This window comes from Ipomoea nil, unplaced genomic scaffold, assembly GCF_001879475.1.
Source record: "Ipomoea nil cultivar Tokyo-kokei standard unplaced genomic scaffold, Asagao_1.1 scaffold3069, whole genome shotgun sequence".
NCBI classification, from domain to species: Eukaryota; Viridiplantae; Streptophyta; class Magnoliopsida; order Solanales; family Convolvulaceae; genus Ipomoea; species Ipomoea nil.
Genome location: NW_017619497.1, coordinates 5,671,074 through 5,698,597, shown reverse-complemented (window position 1 = coordinate 5,698,597; position 27,524 = coordinate 5,671,074). Strand labels below are relative to the sequence as shown.

The following is a 27,524-nucleotide window of genomic DNA, read 5'->3' as shown; positions in this document are numbered from 1 at the left end:
ACTCATCTTATAAGTTCGGTTAAGAATCAAACTCAACTTTTGATTAAAGATTTACACCATCTTATGCACACCCCAACGATACTATGATCAAACCTTTTGATGAAAAATTAGTTGCTTTTCATCTCTTAAATTTAAGAAATATAAAGAGTGTCAATTATTTTCATTAGCCAATGATGAAAAGGTACATCCGTACATGTAATCTCACTATCTCTAATCAACATTCAACCAAAAGAGCCAATGCAAGTAAAGAGAAAAGATATTTAAATTCCAGCAAAACATTACAAAAATTACTATGTTCAAACAATTTAGTCTGAATCCTTAAAGATCCAGGAACTTAAGCCTACAGCATTGTGCAGACACTACAGAGAAATGTAAGCCTTTCAAATATTTCAGCCCCAGGTCGCAGCAGTGAGTTGAATCATGGGAGGATCTTTCTGCGTCGTCGAGGGGTTTCCCTCTTCACAAACATCTTCTCAAAATCATTAAGAGGGCGACTAGATCCGTCTGCAACACTAACGAACTTCCACCCACCGCCATTCCCGCGCTTCCCACGATGTCCTAACTTCTCGACTGTGAAGTTCCATCCTTGCGTTGGGCGCATCCGGCTGTACTTGTGGCACTTAACTTTCTTTTCCATCTGCACATGGAAGCACAATCACTTCAGATCAAGTGAAGTAAAACACATCAAATCTAACACCTATTATGTGGCAAACAATGATCAGGTATAGAGTTCTTTGTTTTAGAGCCTTCACCTTCATTTTGTTGAAGTTGAACTTTTGGACAAATTCCTGATACAACATCTCATCTTCTTTCATTGATATTTCATAGTGCACCTCATCGGGGTCCCTAGTGGTGCCATCCCAACCCTCGGGCATAACCTTGAAGTCCGGCTTGTAAGGAAGGGATGCAATGTGAAATTCTCTGTCATGGGAATTGAAGAATCTGCAAAAGGTACAAGTTATTACCATATGAAGATTATATACTTGAACTCTGTACATAGACATCCATATCTCAATTTAACCTTTTATTCCTGGTAAATATATCCCAATTTAATTCAGTACATCTATTTTGCATTTTGAACAACCACTGCAAACCAACCAATCAGTATGATCTTTGCATAGCAAACACCCGTTGCAAGATCAACTAGTGCAAAGCAACTAATCGGTATGATATTATCTTAGCTTAACATAACCCAAACAGTACCATCAACTTTGGAAAAAGAACAAAAACAATTCTTCACCCCAGTAAAGATACTTCCAACTCGGTCGCAACGCATTGTTATCATTTCCTTGAAGTAGCTCACTCGCATGGTAACATGACTCGGACTTTTCCTAACCAGCTGGAGAAAATAAGTTTTGGCAAAATGTTTAACACAAAAGGTTTCATTTGTAACTTGTTTAGTTGATGGAATTTGATACTAAGAGTTTATTAAGGTTACTAGCACTTCCGGAATGCAAGTTCTAGAAAAAAGTCTCCAACCAGACTATGGCACCTATCTAGTGTTTCACAACAGCACCACTGCACCAGGCATGTTTTGAAAACTAGTTTTGTTGACTAAGTGATACATGTTGCAAACCAAAAATTGTAGAACTGATGAAACCAAAATCAAAAGTTTGATCTAACAAGTAGCCCTCTCCCTCTCAAAACTCTAAGGGGATGTTTGGTTCATGGAAAAGAACTTCCAAGGAAAATGATTTCCTAGAATTTGAAGAAAACAAGAGTTTTTTGATGTTTGGTTCATGGAAATTGTTTTCCAATGGAAAACTAATTCCTCATTCCTCAAATATGAGGAAAACAAAATCTTAGCAAAGGGTTGGTATTTTGTTTTCCAAGGGGGGAAGGAAGAAAGATTGAGTTGATTGGACTATTTTACCCTTATGCTTTCTTCTTAATTATTATTAAGTATTATTATTGTATAGGGACATTTAGGTCTTTATACACATTATTCCTTACAATCACAAATTCAACCAAACAATGGAATCCATATTCCCAGTAACTCATTTTCCACCAACCAAACAATGGAATCCATATTCCCAATAACTACTTTTCCATGGAATTTCAATTCCATTTCCTTTCAAATATTTTCCGCAAACCAAACGAGAATTCTAATTCTAATATTTGCTAAAAGAATTCATAGGTTCTCTTAAACGTCAAAGAAAATGCAATCAACACACATAGGGACTACAGTAAAAAGAACAAAGTATAACTAGGATCAGTGCCCCAAAAATAAACACTTCCACAGTTAATTTCTCTAAAGAAGCTGAAACAATTAAGAGAAGGGAGTAGCTAATCAAAGTAACCTAAGCACCTGTTGTCAACATACTTATCCAAGCAAATGGTAAACATAATGCTCTAAGACTTTTTTTAAATTTTAAATCTTTATTACCTTGAGGCATCAAAACACAATTTCTACCTCCTCCCGAACACCATAAAATACTTAAGCTAGATGAAGAAATTTCCCCAATAGAAAATAAATGCCATGGATCGACTTGAACTTACTCCGGGTTGTTATCAATCAAGACCTCAATGCTGTTGTCGAGTGGCTGTCCTAACTTCTTCTCCTCCGCCTCCTCGAGCTCCTTCAGCCACAGAATCGCATGCACCCTCTGCCTCATGATCCTGTACTCCTTGGCCAGCCTCTCAATTGTGTATTCCTCAGGTTTCTCCTTGTGTTTCTTGTACATTTCTGCTTTTTCTGAATCCTTCAAATACGAACCCCTTGCCCCTGGCTCCATAACCTACCAAACAAATTCTCACCTTCAAAATTTTATTCCACAAGCAAATTTGCATTGCAAAAGCAAAACAAATATAATTTCTCTTTCTTAAAAGCAACTTATTCAGATACTATTCCATGACAAACTGAATTCATCTTGTTATTAATTATTAATCCGCAAAACAATTCAAAATTAAAAAAGGAAAAACTTTTTAAACTCCTACAGTAATAAAGAAGCAAGAAATGTGGGATTAGCTATCACCTGCTTCATCATCAGGCCAATGTCTTGCATCCTCGCATCCCATCCACCCACGAACGCCTTCGACTTGCGTGTCTCCTCCTCCAGCTGCCTCAGCGTGTCCATTTCCTCATCCGTCATCCGGGCCGACCCGAACCCGGATTTCGAGCGCCCAGAGTCGGACTGTGCTTGTTTCCCCACAACCTCCCCATCAAAATGCTCCTTCGTTAAGCCGACGGACCAGGATGACCCGACGTCCCAACCCAGGCCATCACCGGACTTCGAATCTCCAGAGTCCGGTCCTTTATCGGGTCCGGATGAGAATGGCCTGTCCGACGAGAAAAGGCCGAGGCTCTTCAGTGGCGCTGAAAGATGCTTACCGGCAGGGCTTGCAGAGAGACGAGTAAGTAGCAGTCGTTGAAGACCGCGCATCGTGAGTTCTAGAGAGCCGTACGCTGTGAAACTCGGTCGGTTCAGCCGGAGATGGTGGCTTTGTCTCCGTTGAATCAGAGCAAGGGTTTATGGAAGGGGAACGAATAAGGTTTGCTAATTGCTATATTTTCTATTTTTGACCTTCAAAGTTTGTGAAATTGTATACACATCCCAGCCAACTAGTAGGGATCATGAAGAAAAATGATGTTATATTATTTTAATTAGGGAAAACGGCGTTTTTGCCTCCTCAATTATTTTATTTTTGAACTATTAATTGATTTGAATAAATCTAACTCTTTAATTGTTCATAATGTAGCACATTTAATCCCTCATGTTATATAATTATAATTGTTTTTAATAATTTATATAATTTTTTTATTCACAATTAAAAATATTTTTTATTATATATAAATACATAATATAAACAATTTTTTATTTAAAAAAAAAAAAAAAAAAAAAACAGTCACCGGTTGTCTGCGCCGGACAGCCATAACCGTCTAAGGAAGACAACCATGGCAGACGAAGGAAGACGGCCATTGCCGTCTTCCTTCGTCGGCCATGGCTGTCTCCATGAAGAAGGCAGCCATCGACTATCCGGCGAGGACAGCCGGGGGCTGTTCTTCTTCTTTTTTTTTTTAAAAAAAATGTATGTATTTATTTATAATAAAAAATATTTTTAATTTTGAATAAATAAATTATATAAATTATTAAAAACGATTCTAATTATATAATATGAGGGACCAAATGTACCACGTTATGAACAATTAAAGGGTTAAATTTGTTCAAATCAATTGATAGGGGCTAAATTTTTAAAAGTAAAACAATTGAGGGACCAAAACCGTCATTTTCCCTTTTAATTACATTTTAATTTTATTTCACTATATACATGTATGAATGAATTTTATTTTTTAATTTCATTCTTTACGTACATTAGTTTTATTATAATAACGAACGATACAATATTATTTTAATTAAGTTTATTTGATAATATATGTTATTGCATGATATTTATTTTTTAGTTTCATTTTCCACACACTATTTTGATTATAGTAATGCTGAAGTATCATTTTAATTACATGTTAAGTTCATTAAAAAATATACATTATTACACGAATTCTGTTTTTAGTTTTAATTTTCACATACTAATTTCATTATAGCAACAGTAAAGTATCATTTTAACTATATTACAATTTCATTTGATAATAAATATATTTGTAAAACTTCAATTTCATTTGAATCGGTTATATTACACAAGGTTGCTCATACATTACCTTCTTTAGCTTATGGTCAGTTGAATCTTGGCCTATGAGATACGGTGCCCCTGAACAGTATTTGTCATCTAATTGAGTAATATTTATCTATTTTTTAGCTTTCATAAAAATACAAAACATATTTGTAACGTAATAAACCATTGGTTCATTGTAATGACAAAATATATATATATAATATAATATAATTATTAAAAAAAAAAAAAAAAAAAGGTATTACAACTGTAAGCCTACAACATTTCAAGTTTTCAACCGACTTGATACCAACTTGATACCATATGATATATGTTCTTGAAAAATTTATTAGTTAAGTTGTTTTAACTTTAATTTATGAAGTTGTAAATTCCTAGTGTCAAAAGTACAAATTTTAAATTTATGAATATATAATAATATATAGTTTAATAATAATCCTAAAAATATGTAATAAAAATTTATAATTTTAATTAAGATTTTAAATTTATAATTTAAAAATTAAATTTATTATAGTTTTAAAATGTGGACTATAACAGCCCATTGTAGTATTTGGGTCATGTAGACTTGAGTTTGACTAACCCATTTAACATCACTATTACAATAAGGGCAAATTATACCCTGGAAACGTGTTCACCGTGAATGGTGAACACAATGTCAAACGACATCGTTTTTAGGCAAAAAAAAAAAAAAAAAAAAAATTACAGATGTAGAGTTAACGGCGCGCGTTGATCAAATTATGAATTTTCTGTTATGAGATTATGAATTTTCAGAATCTCATAACAGAAAATTCATAATCGCATAGCAGAAAATTCATAATCGCATAACAGAAAATTCATAATCGTATAACAGAAAATTCATAATCTCATAACTGAAAATTCATAATCTCATAACTGAAAATTCATAATCTTATAACAGAAAATTCATAATCTCATGGTTCCAAAGTGAATGTGTAGGCATGGTTCCAAAGTGAATGTGCAGGCATGGATTCATAATTTATGAATGTCCGTGATTTCGCACGGGAATGTATAGGCATGGTTCCAAAGTGAATGTGCAGGCATGAATTCATAATTTATGAATGTCCGAAATCATTGTTCACCTCAAATTAAAGTGAAATCGCAAAATGTGAAAATGAAGAAGAAAAATCACGCAATTAATTAAGAAAAAAAGATAACGGTATACTAACACCGTGAGTTCCATGGCATAACGCTCCTACAATAAGTGGTAGGGATTGAAAATTTTCATTTGTGCAAGGCCTATCACTAAGAGCAACCATTAATGAGATTTTAAGATTTTTTGTAGCTCCCATGTTTTTTTTTTTTTTTTTTTTTTTGTTAATAAAGGAATTTAAAAATAATATTAAAATGAAAAATGAATTGGAGTGCAAAATATGTGCCCGTTGAGCGCTTTGTGTGAGTATCACTCGTAATTATTCTTTTTTTTTCTTCTTCTTTTTCTTATTCATTTACAAAAAAAAAGTGTGATTCTTATTGTAGAAAAGCCTTAATCATATCTGTTGGTTTTTGGGTTTTCGGGCCCAGGGAGGTCCAACACAACCTTGGTCGGTGGATTCACCTTTCACATGTAGCTTATAGAAAAATAAGTAGAACAAATATAACTCAATGCTTTTTGTACGTGGAAACCGAAAGGAAAACCACGGGCCTTTTTGGGCGGTACCAAGCCTAACTCCACTATGTATTTTGTAGGTGTCTTTGTACATGTTGCATGGCTATTTTGTATATGTAGTATGAAAATATTGTGTAGGGAAAAAGCTATACTTTGTATATAGAGATGAAGTATGCTTCTTTGTGGTAGAGTGGAGTCTTCTTGATAGTCTTCTCGTTGTGTATGTGAGTTGACTTCTCTTGGGAGAGTGATGTAGGAAGAGTGCTTGTATGTATGAATGAATGATATGTCTTCTTAGAGGAGAAAGAATAATGAGTGGGAGAATAGTACTTGGAAGAGTCCTCCCACATGTGGATGGATGAATGGTCCCTTTCTTCTTGTCTTCCCCCCCTTCTTATAGCTAGCTCCTCAAAAAGTGTTCGTTGGGGCATTTAGTAGAGGATTTATAGGTGGTTTCAAGAGGGTAGTGAATAGGTGTTTATGTTATGGGGTTATGGATAATAATAATAATAATAATAATAAGATGGGGTAATAAGTGGGAGGTTAGGAATGGTGGGGTAGTAAATAGGACTTTAAGGGTAGATAATTAGGAATTTAATAGGGACTAACGGCTAGTAAATACGACTTTAAGATTTTTTGTAGCTCCCAATTTTTATTTTTATTTTTTTTGTTAATAAAGGAATTTAAAAATAATATTAAAATGAAAAATGAATTGGAGTGCAAAATATGTGCTCGTTGAGCGCTTTGTGTGAGTATTACTCGTAATTATTATTTTTTTCTTCTTCTTCTTATTCATACAAAAAAAAAAAAAAAAAAAAAAAAGTGTGATTCTCATTGTAGAAAAGCCTTAACCATATCTCTTCTCGTATACATCATCTTCTCTTTCTTCCACAATTTTTTTTTTTTTAAGTCACTAAAACCTCCATTGAGGTGCTCTAAAGGGCATTTGATGAGTGAAAATAATACATTTTCATGTATGAAAAGTGTGCTTGTTATTGCTAGCTCTTACATATATAAGTTTATAAAACTCAGTTTGTTTTGTTTATGGGTTTGCTTACTATTTAATCATGTGTACGAAATAAATCATGGATGGCCCAAAATTTAAGTTAATGTCTCAATTCCATGATTGAATATAATCAATATATGTTGAGTATCGATTCACAACGAACATGTGCCTTATTTATCATCCATTAATTTCTTGAATTCATTTTATTTATTTGCAACTTATTTAATATTGATCTTAATTATTTAGATAAGATTCACTATCAACTATCAACTAACCAATAATAGGTAAATTACAACTAAATAATTTTTTATTTTTTTTTGGGAGGAGATGGGGGATTACCCAACTAGTCTATCGGCTAGTATTATTGTCAATTGTTGTCACAGCTTCTTTACTCAAGAAGTTGCGAACCTCCCTCGGTGGGTTGTGAAAGTTCATCCAATCACAACTAAATAATTTCATCAACTATATCTAGATATAATTTATTTGGATGTGATTTGAGTCAGTAGGTTTGTAATACACTATTAACAATTTAATGAGGACGTTAATGGTATAAGTTGAAGGACTAACATTGTTATACTAGACATTAGAGATATGTAACAGGGATACGAGAAAGAGATATGTAATAGGAATGCGAGAATTTTTTTAACTATGAAAATAATCTCAAAATATTTTTATAAGATTTTAAAAGTAAAACATATTCGAAGCAACTAGTGCATTATGAGACAAAATCTCACTATGCATAATGATGCATCATTTAATGTTTCTCATTCGATCATTATGGATTTATGGGGACAACCAAGTGGGTGGGACTATAATTTAATGTTGTCCGGCCCATTAGTGGGGTACGGGCAGAGGCGGACCCAGCATGGGGTCAGCTGCCCCCCTCACTTCACCTCCACCCCACCCCATATATAACCCTTGTATGTATATATGTATATATAGTATAAGTTTAGTATAAATATAATAAAATAGATAAAGGTAAACAAAAGTTGAGTAGATCAGGTGGCACGGCGTGTGTGCTATCTTTCAAAAATACCAGGGTTCAAATCCCTCTCCAGGGACACGCATTTTTACTGTCTGACTTAGCGTGCAAGTTGTAGTTTTTATTACTTATAATTAATTGTGAAATTTACACACTATATATATAACTTTCTTTTATATTAATAATGATATGTGTTTATAATGTATTTTTTATTCGAATTATTTTATCAAATTAATTATGTTTCATATTTTGTTATGAATATTTTTTATAAAGTTTTGATGTGTTTTATTTTTCGTCCACATCCAACAATATTTATGGCTATACTTTTAAGTGTTTTATTTTTTTATCAAATTATCTCTTTTATTTTAATGCGTTTCGCCCCCACTGAAAAAAATTTCTAAGTCCGCCACTGGGTACGGGGGGATAGTTATGCACTGCACCCGTATGCACCATGCATGGTGCATACGGATGCCAAAACGACGTCGTTTTATTAAAAAACGCGCGTCTCCCCTTTAAAAAAAAATTCAGGTTCGATTTCCAGCAACAACATTATATTGTTCATTCATTCTGGAATTTTAGTTCATAGATTATGGAATTATAGTTCATTGATTATGGAATTATAGTTCATCGATTATGGAATTGTAGTTCATCGATTCTGAAATTTTAGTTTATAGATTATGGAATTTTAGTTCATTCATTCTGGAATTTTTAGTTCATAGATTAGATTATGGAATTATAGTTCATCGATTATGGAATTTTAGTTCATATGTTGTTGCTGGGAATCGAACCTGATTTTTTTTTAAGGGGAGACGCGCGTTTTATTAAAACGACGTCATTTTTGCATCCGTATGCACCATGGATGCACAACATAATTTGCCGTACGGGGGTGGTTTGAATACCAAGAGTTAAATTGTATGATACAATAAACACACATTCTTATCATTTTTTTATGAAAACTTTTAAGTTTAATTAAAAAAAAATTAATTTTATTTCTAAATTAACTAGGTAAAAATTAAATATTAGACCTCTAAAATTTGAGAACCCCTCTAAAATTTGAGGCCGTATACAGTAGCCCAGCTTGCACAGCATAGCCGCCACAGCTATTGATCAATTTCGTCGTGTCCATTATTAACTACAAGTCAATTTATTAAGTACTTTTCGAAAGCATGTATACAACTATATATACATCACGTCTGACCCACGTCAGATCTGCTTTTGGTTTTTCTTTGGTAATCATTGGTCCACATAGCTGTATATTACACATTAAGACATAAAGTTTTACTATAGACTCTCAAATTACACTCCCTAAATTTTATTCCTTGATATGGTGAACACTATTTGTCTATTTTTTTATGTGGATCTCAATACAAGTGTCAACATTAAAATTTTGTGTGTAGAAATAAAGGTTAAGAGTAGAAAATGGAAGTACATGTAATATTTTTCTTAAAACATATCTTAAAAGATTGATGTGTCAATTATTTTTTGAGTAAGAGTTAAACTTTATGTGCTAACACCTCTTAGTCGAGTCGGTTACACATATCTTCCTAAAGATGTTTAGCTGGTACTTATATAATGGACTAGGGTCCATTTTGCTACATGTAATTAAGACATTCATATTTTGTTCTCTTTAAATTTCTTTCCAACTTAAATTTATTTTTCTATTTTTTTGTACAAATAAAATTAATAAATAAAAAATCATATAATTTAAAAGTTCTAATTGACATATTTTAAATAAGACTCATTGTTTTTTTTTCTCAATTTTTTTAAAAATAAATCTATAAGTACATAAATCACTATATTGATGTTAGTTCATAAAGCCACATATGAAAGTATATTAGTATATAAATTCTCTATCATATGCAGAGGCGGACCCAACATGGGGACAGTGGGGGCACCTGCCCCCACTCACCCCACCCCCACCCCCACCCCCACCCCATATATAATCCTTGTATGTATATATGTATGTATAGTACAAGTTTTAGTATATGTATAATAAAATAGATAAAAATTAACAAAATGTGGTTAGACTAAGTGGCAAGGCGTGTTTCTTGTGTTTGTAAATGGTCAGGGTTCGAATCTTTAGTGTGTGTGTACATTTATTTTGTATCACTTAGGTGGCAAGGATTTACGTTATATTCTTTTTGACCTTTTAAATACTTGGTATTAATTAATTGTGAGATTTACACACATATATATATAATTTTCTTTTATATTAATAATGAGATGTATTTATAATGTATTTTTTATTCGAATTATTTTATCGAATTAATTATGTTTCATATTTTGTTATGAATATTTTTAATAAAGTTTTGATGTGTTTTATTTTTCGTCCACACCCAACAATATTTATTCTATACTTTTAAGTTTTTTTTTTTTTATCAAACTATCTCTTTTGTTTTAATGCGTTTCGCCCCCACTGAACAAGTTTTCTGGGTCCACCACTGAATTCATATGTACATTAGTTAACTGATGTAGGTTCATAAAATTACTCTTGCAAATTCATAAAATGACTACTATATATTTATTAATTAAGTACTACAAGTTCATAGTCACTATTACATGTTCATAAAATCACTACATCAAATTCATCAATGCATATGCAATTACAACATTATTTTTATGTACTTACAATATTGCTTTTATGTGTTTAATTTTTTTTAATGCATCTACAATATTATTTTTTATGTATCTTGCAGGTATATAAATCTGGTCCATGATATAATTTGTCATGTTTATCTTTTATGTATAGTTTGTGACATACTATTACACAAAAAAAAAAAAAAAAAAAAAAGTTATAATAGAAACGAGTTTCGCTTATCAAAAAAAAAAAAAAAAAAAAAGAAGTTAAACTTGTAAAACCACACAATAATCTATTACTCCTCTTTTAGAAAGAAATTTAATTTTGTGGCGGCCGTAAATTAAAATATGGTTGACAACAACCTTAAGTCTTCCCGATCAATTTCCAACAAGTGATATGTCATTTGGCGACATGTTCTTTGCGTTGTACGTGTAATGAATCTTGAAAACCAAATATATATTATATTCCCAAATCCCAATTATATATATTTATTAGTTGTGTGTGAACTCTTGGAAAACTAAGCCGATATATCACGTTTCCTTGGTAGGGTTGTTAGTTGTTACTCACCAATTTCATGTAATTAGCCACTTTTCAATTACTTTATTTTTTTCTGTTTAAGTAGATTAAGGTATGTTTTGGAAATTCGGGGAAATTGATTTTTGAAAAATATTTTTTGGATTTTTAATATTTAGATGCAATAGGAAAATTCAGTAAATGGAAAACATTTTTCGTTATGTTGACGGGGAAAAATGAAGGCATTTTGGTGGAAGTAATTTTCCCCAAACAACCAAAACATGTGTTTTTAAAGGAGTTAATACCCAAAATTGTCCTCGACTATAGTGGTTTTTCTCAATTTCATCCTAAACGACTTTGGTGACCTAATATAGTCCCAAACTTTTGTGTTTCGCTCAATTTAGTCCTCCGTTTGTTATTCCGTCAAATTGGTGTTAAATAAAGGGACAATTCAATAATATCAATATTGACATCTCTTTACTTTCAACATGCGAAGTGAGAAATCTCTCTTTCTTACACGAATTACACCCAGAGTTACTCTCAGACCTACGAATCAAATTTTATATTCGCAGCTTTAGAAGTGATTCTGGGAGTAATTTGTAAAAAAAGAGGGATTTCGCACTTCACATGTCTATGAATAAAGAGATGCCAATATTAAAATTACTGAATTGTCTATTTATTTAACAACAAATGGACGGAATAATAAATGGGGGACTAAATTGAGCAACACAAAAGTCTGGGACGAAATTGAGTAAGAACACAAAACTCTGGGACTGCATTAAGTCACCAAAGTCGTTTAGGACAAAATTGAGAAAAACCACTATAGTCGAAGACGATTTTGGGTATTAACTCGTTTTTAAAGGTTTCGGCGTCAGAAACCAGTGACTTTTTTTTTTAATGGTTTTCGGCGGAAATTAGTGATGTTTTTTTTAAAATAATTTTTAATAAATAAAAGTATATTTAATATTATTATAAATGTTTTATATTCTAAATAAAATAATTAAAATGTTTAATTATACAATTTTACTTATTTTTAGAAAATGAACCAAACGCACCCAGACAGTTTTCCAAAATGCAATCAAACACGGGAAAGGAAAATATTTTCTGAAAAATAACTCATTTTTCAGAAAACAATTTCTATAAGTCATTTTCCTACTTTTCAAACGGACCATAATACTTTTGCATATTTTCTATTTGTTTTACTTTTATTTTTTGGCCGAGATCTTAACAAAAAAAAAAAAAAAGGTGCATATGTTGCAATTTGTCACTTTTTGAACAAAGTGGTAATATGTCTCATGGATCTAGTCTTACACAAGACTAACGGTTTCTTACGTTAAACTTGTGTGAGACTGTCTCACTGATCCTTGTTCGTGAGATGGGTCGGGTCAATATGCAAATGTAATACTAAATATGAATAAAATGCTTGTTACTTATAAAGAAAAATACGATATGTGAGACGTGTCGGGTTTGATGTTGAGGGAGAGCTTAGCAGGATTGGTGAAGGTATTCAGAGAGCCAAAGAGAAGATGTCTACCATCCAAACTCAATATGCAAATGTAATGCTAATTAGGAATAAATTGTTTGTTACTTATAAGGAAACACATAATATTTTTTATCATAAATGTAATACTTTTACACTTTAATGTAAAAGTATTACTTTTTTTTTTTTAATATCAAAAATATTATATTTTTCCACATAAATAATTATAATAATCATTACTTTCCTTCTAAAAAAAATAATCGTTACTTATAAGGAAAAATATAATACATGGTACTTTTGATGGAAAAAGTAATATTTGTACATCAAAATAGTATGTTTTTCTTATAAAGGCATTTTCGACTCTATTACATTGTAGTATCGGTTCAAACATACATTCTCAACCTAATGAAGGCATAAAGAGGCCTCTACTGAGGCTTGATCTCATGACCTCCCACATGGGAAAGGTCACTACATGCCATTTGAGCACAAGGTGGTTGACCATACATATTATTATTATTTATTCACTTTTCTATAATTAATAATTTTAATTAATAATTTTCATATTAAAATAAATTAAATTTAAATAACGAAATAAAATATATTCTAATTTATTTAATTTAATTCAAGCAATTAAATTCGAAACTAAATAAAATTATGTGTATGAAATTTAAATTAAAATACAAATTTAATACAAATAAAAATATAATCCCATAAATTAAATAAAAATACAATACAATAATGTTTAAAAAAAAAAACTAAACATTTTAGCCGTTGAGGCTGCCTATTTCAGATTGAAATTATATATATATATATATATATATATATATATATGTGTGTGTGTGTGTGTGTGTGTGTGTGTGTGTGTGTGTGTGTGTGTGTGTGTGTGTGTGTGTGTGTGTGTGTGTGTGTGTGTGTGTGTGTGTGTGTGTGTGTGTGTGTGTGTGTGTGTGTGTGTGTGTGTGTGTGTGTGTGTGTGTGTGTGTGTGTGTGTGTGTGTGTGGCCCTCACGCGCCACGACGTCCGAGGCTTTCTTCCCTTTTTCTCCAAAGACAACTTTATCTTCAAAGAATAATCTCTTTTCCCTTTCAATCAATTTTTTTTTTAATCTCTCCTATGGTTGGAGTTTTAGAGATGCCCTAAGTAATAAACACTTAATTTCTAATTAGTATTATATTTGTTAATATAAGTATTATATTTTTCATTTTCATCCGACTCATTTCACAGATAACCGTAATTAAGACGATTCTAGACATGTTTTTGCTTTCATGATATAATTGCAAATGTAGGGTCGTTTGCCTCCCACCAACCTTCCTGTTTAGATCCAATCAATTGACGTTTATAATTAAGGCTGATAATGAATTAAAAATGAGACAATGATTACTACATGTTAAAAAAATATAATCGAAAATTATGCTTATTCAACTTATTTATTATCATTACAATACTAACTAATCAATCAATAAATATTATTTGTTTACTGAATGTATCATATTTGATAGTATACAAAATAATGTACTTTTAGTACTTTAATAATATTTTTTCAAATAATGTACTTTACGCATACAAATAATGTACTTTTAGTATATTAAAATATATTTTTTTTTATTTATGGTCCACACAGCTGTATGAATTATGGTCTATGGAATAATGATTGTTGAAAGGCCTACCCATATTGACCTTATTTGGTAACATAGTTAACTTATCAGTCAATTGTAAGTTGTTTGACCACTATTAGTTGTTTGACTTGGTTAAAAAGTCAACATGGTTGTTTGTTTAATCAGTTTTAGTTTTTTTTTTTTTTTTTTTAACAACTACTTATTACTCAAAATAGCTTTTTGATAAAATAAATTATATCCTTAAAATGTCATTTTGTATTGTAATAAGCTATTACCAAACATATTTCTACAACCAGCTAATGCTATCAGCTAGTCAAACCAGCTAATCTAATCCGCTAACAACTATTTACCAAACACTCCCGATATTTACAATTCCTCAATATTTTATTTGCAATTCCTCAACTTTTGGAAGAAGAAGTATACTCATTCATTTATTTAGTTCAAAAGTCAAAATTGATTAAAAAATAAAAGATAATAAACAAGGTCTACATGGCATATCCATGTTAAGTGGGGAAGTCTTAAAAAAAATGAGGAAGAAGAATTATTCAAACAATAAATAAATATAGAATAATGTTAATTTCTCCACTTTGTTTACAGTGTCCCATCTCTCATTGATAGTACTAAGCTATAAAACCCCACCAAACGAAAAAAGTTTGATTTGTCAAAGTATTTTTTTTGGATGATAAAAAAAATTAGTAGATACTATTCGAGATCGAGTATGCACTAAGTAAACGTTGTATATCAGACATGAAAGGTGAATCGCACCAAAAAATAATTGTGTAAAAAATAATTTAAAATAGTGTATCACGATCCATAAATAAATATAACAAAAGACATGAAGAATTGAAGACTACTGTGAAGTGTGAACCAATCAAAATGGACAATACTGTATAAGGAAATACTTGACGTCAACCTCAACAAATACATACATGCATATCAATATACCACACACCATTCACGAAAATGACTACATTTATTGAACGGATTTATCGTACTATACGGAATTAATATAATTCAATGTTTTTCGACGAATTTCGCGATCTCTGCAAGAAGCCGTTCGGTTTCGGAACCGGTGACCGGATCCATGTCGACGGCGATCTTGTTCAGATAAAAGCTGTGACCCACGCCGGAGTTAACCAGCAGCTCAATGTCCTTGTTGGCCTCCTTCATGGCTTCATAGAACTCCATCTCCGTGTCCTTTAGAAGGTCGTACTCCGCCACGCAGTACAAGTACGGCGGCAGTTTTAGGCCGGAGATCGGCGGCGCCGCGCTCCCCATCGGGCACGTGATGGGGTGGTCTTTCGTGGAACCTTCTGGAAGAGCAAAGGCTATGAATTTGTCCAGCATAGCCAGCGTCAGGAACGGCGTTTCCGGCTGCTCGAGTTCGGATTTGCTCCGAGAAGAGCGGCAGAATCCCGGGTGGATCGGGATTGCGCCGGCGAGCCTCAGCGGGGCAAGATCGTCATTTCCGGCGCGGGCCGCCACGTGGTGAACTATGTTAGCGCCGGAGCTGTCCCCGACGAGGAATACTTTGTCGAAGTTGCCGCGATCGCTGAGCCACGGCTCACGCGCCGCCTCGCCGCGGGACAGGGCTCGGAGCCAGAGAAAGGCGGCGTAGCCGGTTTCAGTGGCGGCGGGGAGGCGGTTATCCGGGGCGAGTGGGAGATAACAGGACACGACTATGGCGTTCGCCACACGCGCTAGGCGGGTGTAAACGGCGTAGTACATGTACCAATCAGCTTGGCTAATGCAAAACCCGCCGCCGTGAAAGTGCAGTATGATGGGCAACTTGTCGCCGGCGGCGGCGCAGTCTTTCTCGGGGAGGTAAATGCGGACACGGCGGCCGGAGTTGTCATCGATGGTGACGTCCTTGGTGGCGACGCCGTCGACGAAATTGAGGTGGGGAGGGGCAGGCTCAGCCATGAACTTGACCTCCGGCGGGCCGGTCCAAGTCCGGTCGGCGGAGCCATCATCGTAAACCCTCAGCCAACCGGAAACCTCCTCGACAACCTGCTTTTGCTTTTTAGGTGTCGGGAAGGAATCAAAAGTTTGAACAGTGTTCATGGCTGGCTGCTACTTACTACTTAGTTTAGTGGGAAGATTTGATAGAGTGTGATGATATATGAGGGTGGGCAAGGTTCACAACAATTTATAATGGTTGGGTATAAGTATTTTGGGTGGGTTGTTAGAGCGGTTAGTGAACTCTAAAATGGGGTATAATTATCAAATTGCTTACTCAATTAAAATGTAGTGCATGATATTTGTAACATGCATATATTAAAAAATTATACATTTTGTTGAGTTGTAATTTATGTTTAATGTTTAAACTATAATTTAAGGGCGTCTTTATCTATAATTTTTGGTGTGATTTTTGAGGATAGCAAATTTATATGGAGAAGAGAGAGACGGAGAGAGATAAAAAAACTCTCATGTAGGGAGTAGATTTTTATTCAGAAAAATGAGTCTCACTATATGTAAATATGACTTGTATTTGGTCGCGTGCAGAACAATCATAGCGCCCAGCCGAACGCGTTAATATGATTTTTTTTTTCAAATTTGTGTTTTTCATTTTTTTCTTTTATATTTCCTCACATCCTTCTCTTTTATAATCACACCTGCAAAAAAGACTCCTAAAAAACTACAAATATTAAGGATGCTCCTTAGAGCATCTCCAAGAAAGATATGAATTTTTAAGTAAATGGGTTTTTACGAGACTAGCATTAGAGGAAAAAATAAAAAAAGAAAGATTGTTGTTGCAAGTTGCAAGAATGGGCAATTCCAACCCCCCCCCCCCCCCTCCCCTCCCCTCCCTCTTATAGTTGGCAAAAAACCTGTCAAACTTTAGCAAGATGCTCTAATAGAGGCATATTAAATTTCCATATATACATGGCCACTTATATGTTTTGTATAAATATGTATGTTCAACTCTCATATTTATATTTGGACTGAATTTGTTACAATTTTTTTTTGTTACCTCACAGAGTTGAAAATTTTGATATTTTTATTTTATATATTTACCGGTAGTCAATCAAAATTACAGAATTAAATATTTTTTTTTTGAATAAAAAGTTAGCGATGGTAACAAAATAATGGAGTAGATGAAAACATTGAAAACAAAAGATAGAATTAACTCATTGCGAATTGAAAAATTTCGTTGTTTCCGTCTAACATTAAAAGAAATATTTTAGGTTAAAATACCTATCATTTTTCCTTTCCACCTACCAATTAATTCGGATTTACTCACAAATACTACATATTGGACGAAATTTCCTTCCAATAGTGAACGTTGGACTAGAATTATGTCCAACATTCTTAAATTGGATGGAACTTCCGACAACCTTTTCATCCACTAATCTTTAACGGTGAAAAGTTGAAACTTTTATTAAAATATCGACCAACATTATAATTGGACAGAATCACAAAAATGTTGGAGGAAAACAACAAGATTTTTAACCGTGACTAAAAATTAATAAAATATAACATAACAAAGGGAATGAATTGAGAAAATGCGTACCTCCAAAGTAAAGTGGAATATCAAAAGATGTTGTCATGTGTGCTTGGAATGGTTGACTGCTGGTCAATAAATTAAAGACACAGAAAAAGCAGGGAAGGTAAGTAGAAGTTTCAAGACAAATTTGTTTGTAATCTGTAACTACGGTATTACAATTTACAAAGACATATTTATTTATTTAAAAAATATATATATAATTGGTAGGGATTGAAGTGATGAGAAAAGGCACGGAAAGTAAAGGGAAACTCCAATGGAAAAAAGCTATAGCATTACAAAGCTATTCTTTTTCTTAGTCTTCATTTTGTTTTGTTTGTTTCTTTGGCTTCGTTTTCCACGATTAATAAAAATAAAAATAATAGTAATAGAAATAGACGGGAAAATATAATTATGAAGTCAAAGATGTGTATTAGGTGGGTAAGTTACGCTCACGTCTAAAAAGTGTTGATAAAAATTAAATTCATAACAGTTTAAGGACATTAATCTAGTGGATAAATTTTTTTATTTAAGATCAGACTTGGGGTTAATTTGGGTTGGACTCCTAGATTGTGCATATAAATGTACAACTTGATTTTGAGTCTCAAAGCTAGTACAATAAATTATGCTTTACTTACTCAATCATCGCCGAAGCTATGGCATGTAAATAAGCTCTTTCTTATCTTAAGAACTAGGGATACAGGGAAGTTGTGGTGGAGACGGATTCAAGGATGGAGCCAAAGTGGGGCAGCTGCCCCCCTCACCCCACCCCATATATAATCTTTGTATGTATATATGTATATATAGCACATGTTTTAGTATTAGTATAAAAAAGCTATTAAATGTCAATAAGAAAGGAGTTAGATTGGTTGGTAGAGTATATGTTTAGTAATAGTAAAGGTCAAGGGTTCAAATCAATAATGTGTTTTTTATTCAAATTAATTATGTTTCATATTTTTATAAAGTTTTTATTTTTCGCTCATATCCAACAATATTTACAACTATATTTCTTAGATAATTTATTTATTTATTTTTTAAATTATTTCATTATTTTAATGTTTCGCTTTTACTGAAAAAAATTTCTGAATTCGTCTCTACTTCTTCGCCCTCCCTCAACCAAATTTCTGGCTCCGTCCCTGGACGGATTGCTTCAACGTGGTTCAGGATATCAATTCAAGGCACACTGATTATTCTTACGTTGGCAGCATTATTAGCGATTATATGCCCTTAGATTTTTCTTTTAGGAAGTTTCAGACAATTAGCGAACTCTTAACACGGTTGAGCCAATACATCGAGCTCTCAAACTAATTCAGTAGAATGGTTAGACTTACCTCCTTTGTGTATTCCACAGTAGGTTCCGTTTATTAATACAGTTTGATAGGGTTTTTGCTTTCAAAAACAAACAAAAAAATGCAAGCTTTGAATGGACATTTTAGGCAGTGGAAAAAACATTGTAAAAGCCAAAGCTATTTCCTTGCCTCGTTTTTTTTTGTTTTTTTTGTTTTTTGTTTTTTTGTTTTTTTGTTTTGGTTTGAAAAAAAAAAAAACACTGAAACGTGAAAAACGAAAAGCAACGCCCCCCCACCCCCCACCCCCGGCACGGGCCGCACCCCCGCTTTCTTGGCTCCATTGGCCACCAAAAGAAAAATAAAAATCTGTACCCTTTTTTCCCAGAATTATAAGGCATTTAAATATGATTTTTGTAATGCGTTATTAGCTGATATTGAGTAATGAATATTTTCTGGTTTGTCTTCAGTACATATGTTATGAACACCAGCATGTGGATAGACGGATAGTTTGTTAGCAATCATTATTCAATGGATCATGGTATATACACGTGTATGGATCATGAATAAAATGTACATTTTTAATATTATGTAATTACATGTATATTATTTGTGTATTGAATATGCATTATTTAAAAATATATTATTTGAGTACTGAATGTACATCATTTTATATACTATCAAATCATTTACTATTTGACATCTATTGTACTTTTTTTTTTTTTTTTTTTTTTTTTTTTTTCATGTTTTGTTAATTTAGTGGAGATCAGTGGTTTATATATATTTTACTTTACAACCAATATGTTGTTAAGTTAGAGTGTGACTTGGGAAGAAGTTTAGAAATACTCCGTAGAAAGTAAATTATTAATATTGACAAAAGAAAAAAAAAAGTAGATACACCTACACACAATAATTAAATCCACTATTACTCGACCAAAAATGAAATTCTAAAAAGAGTTTTACTATATGTATTACCTATTTTTACTTCATCACTTTTACTCCATGATGTGTCAATTTATGATTAGTTATTTTCATATTGTGGGTCCTAATAAAAATGTTAACATCAAAATTTTGTAAAAGGAAATAAAAGTTGAAAATAAAATTTGAGAGAGTTAATTATAGATTGTTTAGTACTTTAGTTATTAGACTTCTATTTAATAGGAGAGGAAATGGTGCATGTGAATATGAGATGACCAAAATGATTCCTATAACAAAATTATCAATTTGATCCTAAGTAAACGAATGTCTGACGGTTAAACAAACGGAGGACCAAATTAGTTAAAATTTTTAAAGTTAAGAATTTAATTAAGCAAAAAAATAATCAATAACCAAATTAATAATTTCACTATAATGTAGGGACCGTTTCACAGTAATTAACTCGAGAATAGTATTTTCCTTTGGAAAATGTTAGGCTACCGTAGTCTCTAGACTTGCAAGTTGGGATATGCGTGGACATCTACTGTGGAAAATTTCATGGTTATCCTTTTGTATTGGTCCACATTTTTTCGTTTTTATATACTTCAAATCTTCAATAATTGCTTCATGTATAAAACGTTGATTTTTATGAGATTTATGGAGTAAAATAATTCAAATCTAACAAAATAATTTGACAAGACTCATGGGTGTTGCTCTTCTTTTACTAATGGAAATCTACAGTTATTATTAGGTAAATTTAGCATTATGACCTTAACTAATAAAAGGCCACAGAAGTGAACTAACCTAAGTTAGTCATAGCTGACTAAGTTCGAAATGATGGTAATATTGCAATATGATAAGTTTTCTATATTAGCAGACATCTCTCCAACATCATGAACCAGCAACATAGGACTACAGTATTCATTGGAGCCAAACTGGCACACAAGTGTTAGAATGTAGGAACAAAATGTGAAACAAAAACCTGCCATTTTCTTCCCTCCTATGAAACTAGGTATATATACCACTATACCATTCTGTAACTGGTGCAGCCATTTCCAATGTATGCCAAACAAAAAGTGTTTCCTGAGAAGAGGGGAAAGAGCAGAAGTCTGGGAGGATAGAAGATACATAAAAAACATAACAAAGATTATAGAAAACAAAAAGTAAAACGGCCTTACGTGAAATTTGAACTAGGAAACTGACATTCGATCCTCTCATATCACATTGTTCACGATGGGATCTTGACTTTGTTCTTAAGCTCAGCAATCTCCTTTGCGTGTTTCTTAGAACCAGGAAAGTGAATCACACAAGAACGTTATTTTTATCACTGATGAAGAAGGGAGAGGCTTTGCAGGGTAAACAAGGTAAGAAAGGACAAATCCTAGAACTTCGATAATTACCTCGTATAATGTTTTCCACCATCTGTCTGATTGTTGTTGTAGTACAAACCATTCGATGGCCATCTCATATTCAATTGTATTGCTCTGAGAGTGGTGGGATGTCGACAGTGCCATTCTCTTTTGGTCAAAAAGACAATAACATGAGTACAATTTTTTTTTTTTTGAAAAAGAATTTTAATCGCTCAACTATAATGGCATTTCTCTTTTAGGTACTAAACTTTCAATTTGGCCAAATTTAATACAAACTTAAGGGTCGAAAAGAAATGGAAAATGACACGGCCAATCAAGGGCATATAACACTTTTTTCACAACCTTTGCCCTAATCTCCCCAGTTTCACAAGCTTTTTTCACAACATGGTCAACTTTTAATCGTTGCAAACTACACATGGCCAAATTGAAACTCGAGCACCCAATACGAAATTACAACTATAGTTGAGTGGCTAATGGTCGAACTAATTCTTAGAAAAATTAACACATATACATGCATAAGTGCATAACACGACTTTCAAAGAAGAATGCGTACCATCTCTGGCCGTTGCCTTTGAGGCCTTGTTTTGCCAATTGTAAGGTGGCCAACAAAAACACTTGGATTACTTGGCTTCTTATGAACTCCAGTTTGAGCAATTAATGGCCTGTGCAAATGGAACAAACAAATTACGTTTATGGAAAATACAATAGAAAAATATATATTGCTTTATCTTCGTAGGCGCTATATCATCTGTGTTTCGTATGGCTTGCAAACACAGAAAAAGTAGACGGAACAGTAACTTTTTGAACCGACAATGCTCAGGAAAATTAACCACTCAGCCAAAAAAGTAAAAAAAAACTTGTAAGGTAATTTAAATACCTTCCATCACCTAGCACAAGACACCTCGTCTTTAAGTCAGAAATAACAGATTCTGCAGCTTCCTTCGATTTGAATATGGCAAGAGCTTTCCCTGCTAGGGGAAATATTTGAACGATAAAATACCATTTTACGAGTGAAAAGTTGTCGCATAGTTCAAAAAATATATGGCTTGGTAGGCATTATTGATAAATACCAGAGTGCGGAGTAGAGAAGGTGCTGCGTTCTATCTTTGCGCTAACCTTCATCTTGAACACATGCCAAAGAATGTCCTGGGGAACAGTCACTGTCTATTACTCTTACGTTTCAAGAAAAATAAAAATGTAAAAAATTCCGAAACATACTGTACTGAGAGTTTGAGATGGGTAAGTTTTGATTTAAAATGTTAATATACATGATTGTGAGACGAGCAAATAACATGCCCAAAAAAATGTTGCGATCTCATTTTCCAATTCTCATGCATGAACGGTGAACCTGCATAGATAAATTGCAGACTGCAGAGTGCTTAGGCTATTCTGAATATACATTAGAAGGCGTACCTCCACATCTTTTGAATTGAATGAAGGATCGAGGTTCTCAAGTAAAACGAGTGTTCCATTTTCTTGAGCCATAGGCATTTTTATCTCCCAAGGCTGAAACGAAAACGAAAACGAATAACCAAATAAGCCTATTATTACAAGTATTCCCAGCCAATACTGACACTGTTACACAAAATCTCGACCAAGTATGCCTAGCCATATCCTAAAAGAAGATATTCTATTAGTATGAAGTGAGAAAGGCGACTTACTTGTTCCGTGAACCATTCGATTGAGTCCTGTAACCATAAAAGATAAAATATCAAGACAAAATCTCAGTTAAAAATTTGCATATAGCATACACATCTCACACCACTAATTTGGACAGGCTAAATCCAAACCATTTGGATTTATGAATATACTGTCCAAGGAAAAACTGCTAAAAACTACCAAGGAAAAAACCTAATAACTGTTACACAAGTAAAGCCGAGATTTATGAATATACTGTCCTAAGTTGTCTTGTAGAAAAGGGAAAATACATGCTAGAAGACTTCGAATAGGAAACAAGTTTCCATATGCCTACCTACCTAAATTCCTAAGACTGCCTAATCTAGAGATTCCATATATTAAATATATTCCACAACAATAACAAAGATGAAAAAAAAAAAAAAAAAAACTCACTAAAATCCAAATAGCATCACAAACTCGTCATCTGAACTATTAGAGCAAAATAAGAGAATATAAAAGTAGTTAATAGAACAAATGGAAAACGGATATCAAATAGCCCGAGGAACCAAAATGTTTGCTTTCAAGATGATTCCATAAACGACTCTGTTTCCAAAAAATCAATGCTACAAGATTCGTTCACACATATTTCATAGTTTACAGCAGTGTTGATCTTACAATTTTTTTTCTTTTTCTCGATTAATTACCTCATCTGGTCTTCTTGCAACTCCTGTCGTTTGAGAATTAGTTATCACGCCCTTCTTCTTTTCCGTATGATCAGCTCTTGCAGCAAACTTACTGACTTTGCGGTCCAAATTCACTCCCATTCCAACTGAATCTTTTCCTTGGCTAGTTTTTGGTCGAGACGAAGGTCCTGCAGCTTCATGATTTTAGCGATCCATTCAATGTCCAAGTCATTTTTACAAGTTCAACATCAAGTTTAAGTCGAGAGGCACCTGAATGCTTTTCAACCTTCATTTTCTTTGGTGAGGAAGTATCAAGGGCACTTTCACGCTTCTTCTTCTTTAGCGGGGAAATACTTTCAATCTTCCTCATACTTAGCGGGGATTTATCAGATACACCTGAATGCTTTTCAACCTTCATCTTCTTTGGTAAGGAAGTATCAAGGGCACTTTCACGCTTCTTCTTCTTTAGCAGGGAAATATTTTCAATCTTCCTCATACTTAGCGGGGATGTATCAGATGCACCTGAATCTTTCCTTTGATTAAAGTAGTTCTTCACTGCAGCCATTGAAGTAATTATGAAAGAAGTTAAACTCTAAAATTATTGTATCCTCTCAACTTAAAAGTATTGTAAGGTAATTAGGACGATACTAACCTTCAACTTCTGCAATAACATCTGGAAAGATCTTTGATATTCTGCAAGTTTTAACATCAAATGCACGGAAGAAAACATATTTGGCTTTTCTTGACTCTTCTTTTGTTGGCTGAGGATTTCTCCTGTCTTTTGATATGCAGATTACAGAGCATTTTCCACATATGTTTTCCTAAAAAGAGACATATAATTCACTACGCCAAAAGCTATAGCTAGAGGAAACTACTGGAAATTTGCACAAAAGGGAAATGATAAATGTGAAGTTGCTGGGGAAAACTACATTACCAACAGATTCAAACTGAAAACCCCTTTCCCCTCTCCAGAAGCCAAGAACAACTCATTTGGGAGAATTCTGATGTCGCCTAACAAGTTTTGTACCTCGGCTGGTCTGAAAAACCAGACAACCTTAACTTTCTTAATGCCAGTCGCGGTTTCAAACATCTTTACGAGCTTGCCAATGCCAGGCTCAGGCTCATCATCGCACCGCCGCATATACACGCAGTCATAGAGAGAATAGTGAACGCCATTGTAGGTGAATGACAAGTAATACTGAACTCCCGTTTTGCGACCCCAATTAAACTGAAGTTCACCTTCATTATTATCTCCTCCTCCTTTCTCATTTACTTCTTGAGGGAGCAACATATTCAAGCCCTTTAGAAACCAATCGAAGAAAATATAATTACATAAAAACCATAATCTAACTCTGGAATCGCAAATTCACTTAAACTCCGCGAACAAACAATGAAGTTTACAGCGTAATATATATCAATTGATTGAACATAAACAACGACGAACCGGAAATTTTCCTGTTCGTAAAACCGGTTTCGGAGTCGGTGTACAGTAACATTGCCCAAAATGTAGCCATAGTGAGAGAGAGATGAAAAGAAAAACGCAGTGAACTCCGGCCGGAAGAAGGAGACATGAAAGGGGAGAGAGAAACAGAAACCTTACCGTCGGCTCGTTGTGACGGTGCTTTCTGTAGAGCTCAGGCGTCTCCTACTCTCCGGAAACAACTTTAAGATGAAGAGAAGCAGAGATGAGGGAAGAAGCAGAGAAGAGCAGAGACTCCGACACGCCGGAATGGGAGTAACTCTGATCGGACACTCCGGACTTCACGAAACGCGTAATGTCCGAGAGAACGACACCTGTTTTGTCATTTTCTTCCCCCATTATTTTTTTTTTATAAAATAAAATAAAATAAAAAGTCAAAATTTAAATATTTTTTAAATTTATATAAAGTATAAATTTATTTTTTTAAACAGAAAAATGTGTCCATATAAATAATCCATTAAAAATGTTTCAGCTTCTTTTGGTTGAAACATTCCGGCCTAAAAATTACCTTTCACAACCACAAGAGCACAATCACCTTCCACAAACAACAAGAGCACATTCATAATCTCTTTTAAGACTTAGCCAAAAATCTCCAAGTCTGATGTTCTGCGTAATAGAAGTGTCTACAATCCAATGATAGAATTAGTCACTGTGTCTGATGATAAAAACCTTGAGTTATACCCAAAAGTTTTTAAGAATTTATTTTCTTCTTTTCAGTTTGACAATGCTACTTTGTCTGCTGCAGTTTGAGCTTTAAACAAATCAAGCTCATACTGTTTTTAGAGTAACTCTTAATTGTGTTCGAACATTCTTTTGTACTATGCAATTTGTTATTTCATGGCGGCAATAAAATTAATAATAAAAAATATTATTTACATCACAAATTATAATTTATATTCAACTAATTAAGTTCTAACTAAATTGTATTAAACTAATTAAATTCAAACTAATAATTAAAAAATCAAATTATTTGTGCAGAAATGTGATATTTTGCTATAATGAGTTAGAGATGAATAAAATTATGTGTGAAAGTATACTAAAAATATTCATTTTATGAGATATGTGGGTTGGAGATGCTCTTGTTGGGTATTCGTTGGTAAAACTGAATAATAATCCCACAATAATAAGAATTATTATTTTTTGTAGAGAAGGGGAATGAAAGATGAAGAGATTGACTCGTGTTTGGTGTTGGATTTTTAACAAGAGTCAAACAATCACTCTTTCCTTAAAACCTTATTTGCTACCTCCCACAAGTGCTAGGAGCGTTGTAGCCTAGGCTTCCCAGTATAAAACTTGCTACGATTCAATGTTTGAGCACTCAAATAAGGAATCCGGTGAACTAGAGCAACGAGATAAACACAATTAGGCTAAGAATTGAGTAGAAGCAAAGAGTTTTTGAGGCTGGAAAAAACGATTTTCTATGTTGTAAAAATCTGCTGCTCTACCCTCTCTTATATAGGGGTGATGGAATTCAATAACATTCAAAAATGACATTAAAACACACATGTTCGGCTGTACCCGCGCAAACGAGATTAGGCTTAAGCCAAACCTTTTTGATGTCACTTTGCGATTTGATTTGCACTCCGCCCCTGCGTGCGAGAGAAAGTCTTTATGCTATACAATTCAATAAGTTTAAAAAGAGCTCTTGTATAAATAGTGAGACAAAAGCTCACTTTTTCCTTTCATTTTTCCAACTCAAATGAGTCTACTTTGAGAATCAATATCTCATTCACCCATTATCCGTTTCGAGCATACAATATATCAATCTCTTCGTCTCACTACGAAAAATCTGACTCCACTTTAATTCGACCCAAATCAAAAATGAACTCCACTAATAATTGTACCACAAAATTATCATTTAACATATCATTTTAAACTATTCTTTCCAACAGCTCTTGCTTCTTAGGCAAAAACACACTTATCTTTTAACTTTCAATGTTCTACTAATTTCTTAACTTTAAAGTGGTCCTTACGGTCAGCATTATCATCGTCAAAATTAGTATGAATTAGACGTTTTTGTTAGGTGTTCACATCAATTGTTCATTCACTATAATTCTACAACGGTGAATGGTCACACATGTCGTCATTGTCTTTCCCTTATTTTAAAATATAAATGAAATTGACTTTAATATACGATATACAAACCAAATTTATATTAAGACATGGAGTACTATGACTAAAAAAATTATTCAAACCATTATTCAATCTAATTTGGCCAAAATTCTGAATTCCCAGGCCAGGCTAAAGTTCATCACACACAATCCCAA

The 27,524-nt window shown here is 33.3% G+C and overlaps 3 protein-coding genes across 8 annotated transcripts; all 3 read right to left on the bottom strand.

Annotated features, from left to right (window-relative positions):
- Positions 1-134: 134 nt before the first annotated feature.
- LOC109165799 lies at positions 135-3,511 on the bottom strand. The gene is made up of 4 exons (XM_019314737.1): positions 2,976-3,511; positions 2,500-2,738; positions 753-942; positions 135-637 (listed from the first exon to the last, which is right to left on the bottom strand). The coding sequence occupies exons 1-4, from the start codon at positions 3,381-3,383 to the stop codon at positions 419-421; spliced, it is 1,056 nt and encodes a 351-aa protein (XP_019170282.1). The 5' UTR covers positions 3,384-3,511; the 3' UTR covers positions 135-418.
- Positions 3,512-15,289: 11,778 nt separating this feature from the next.
- Positions 15,290-16,539, bottom strand: LOC109165314 (probable carboxylesterase 17). Its single transcript, XM_019314020.1, has one exon. It carries the CDS (start codon positions 16,484-16,486, stop codon positions 15,437-15,439), a length of 1,050 nt encoding a protein of 349 aa, XP_019169565.1. The 5' UTR covers positions 16,487-16,539; the 3' UTR covers positions 15,290-15,436.
- A 4,560-nt stretch (positions 16,540-21,099) lies between these two features.
- LOC109165312 (protein ANTI-SILENCING 1-like) lies at positions 21,100-25,575 on the bottom strand. 6 transcript variants are annotated; one of them, XR_002051525.1, is made up of 13 exons: positions 25,222-25,574; positions 24,712-25,077; positions 24,430-24,598; positions 24,048-24,332; positions 23,799-23,965; positions 23,139-23,165; positions 22,891-22,983; positions 22,548-22,623; positions 22,355-22,448; positions 22,031-22,139; positions 21,508-21,624; positions 21,286-21,389; positions 21,100-21,190 (listed from the first exon to the last, which is right to left on the bottom strand). XR_002051525.1 is itself a non-coding variant. In XM_019314016.1 (13 exons), the coding sequence occupies exons 2-12, from the start codon at positions 25,066-25,068 to the stop codon at positions 21,336-21,338; spliced, it is 1,548 nt and encodes a 515-aa protein (XP_019169561.1). In that variant the 5' UTR covers positions 25,069-25,077; positions 25,222-25,575; the 3' UTR covers positions 21,125-21,216; positions 21,311-21,335. The 6 variants fall into 6 exon arrangements, 3 of the variants coding, with proteins under 3 accessions (XP_019169560.1, XP_019169562.1, XP_019169561.1); XM_019314016.1 differs by having other exon boundaries at positions 21,125-21,216; positions 21,311-21,389; positions 25,222-25,575; XR_002051526.1 differs by having other exon boundaries at positions 21,162-21,216.
- Between the last annotated feature and the right edge of the window lie 1,949 nt (positions 25,576-27,524).

Bases quoted from the DNA above. Each gene is read 5' to 3' on its own strand.
- LOC109165312 (XM_019314016.1), bottom strand. From the start codon at position 25,068: ATGTTGCTCCCTCAAGAAGTAAATGAGAAAGGAGGAGGAGATAATAAT. The intron at 23,166-23,798 runs GTAATTAATCGA...TTATGGTTACAG, and splicing joins TTGCAAGAAGACCAGATGAG to GACTCAATCGAATGGTTCAC. The intron at 21,625-22,030 runs GTACGCATTCTT...TTTGACCAAAAG, and splicing joins AAAGGCAACGGCCAGAGATG to AGAATGGCACTGTCGACATC.
- LOC109165314 (XM_019314020.1), bottom strand. From the start codon at position 16,486: ATGAACACTGTTCAAACTTTTGATTCCTTCCCGACACCTAAAAAGCAA.
- LOC109165799 (XM_019314737.1), bottom strand. From the start codon at position 3,383: ATGCGCGGTCTTCAACGACTGCTACTTACTCGTCTCTCTGCAAGCCCT. The intron at 2,739-2,975 runs GTGATAGCTAAT...TTTGTTTGGTAG, and splicing joins TTGGCCTGATGATGAAGCAG to GTTATGGAGCCAGGGGCAAG. The intron at 638-752 runs GTGAAGGCTCTA...TTCCATGTGCAG, and splicing joins TCAACTTCAACAAAATGAAG to ATGGAAAAGAAAGTTAAGTG.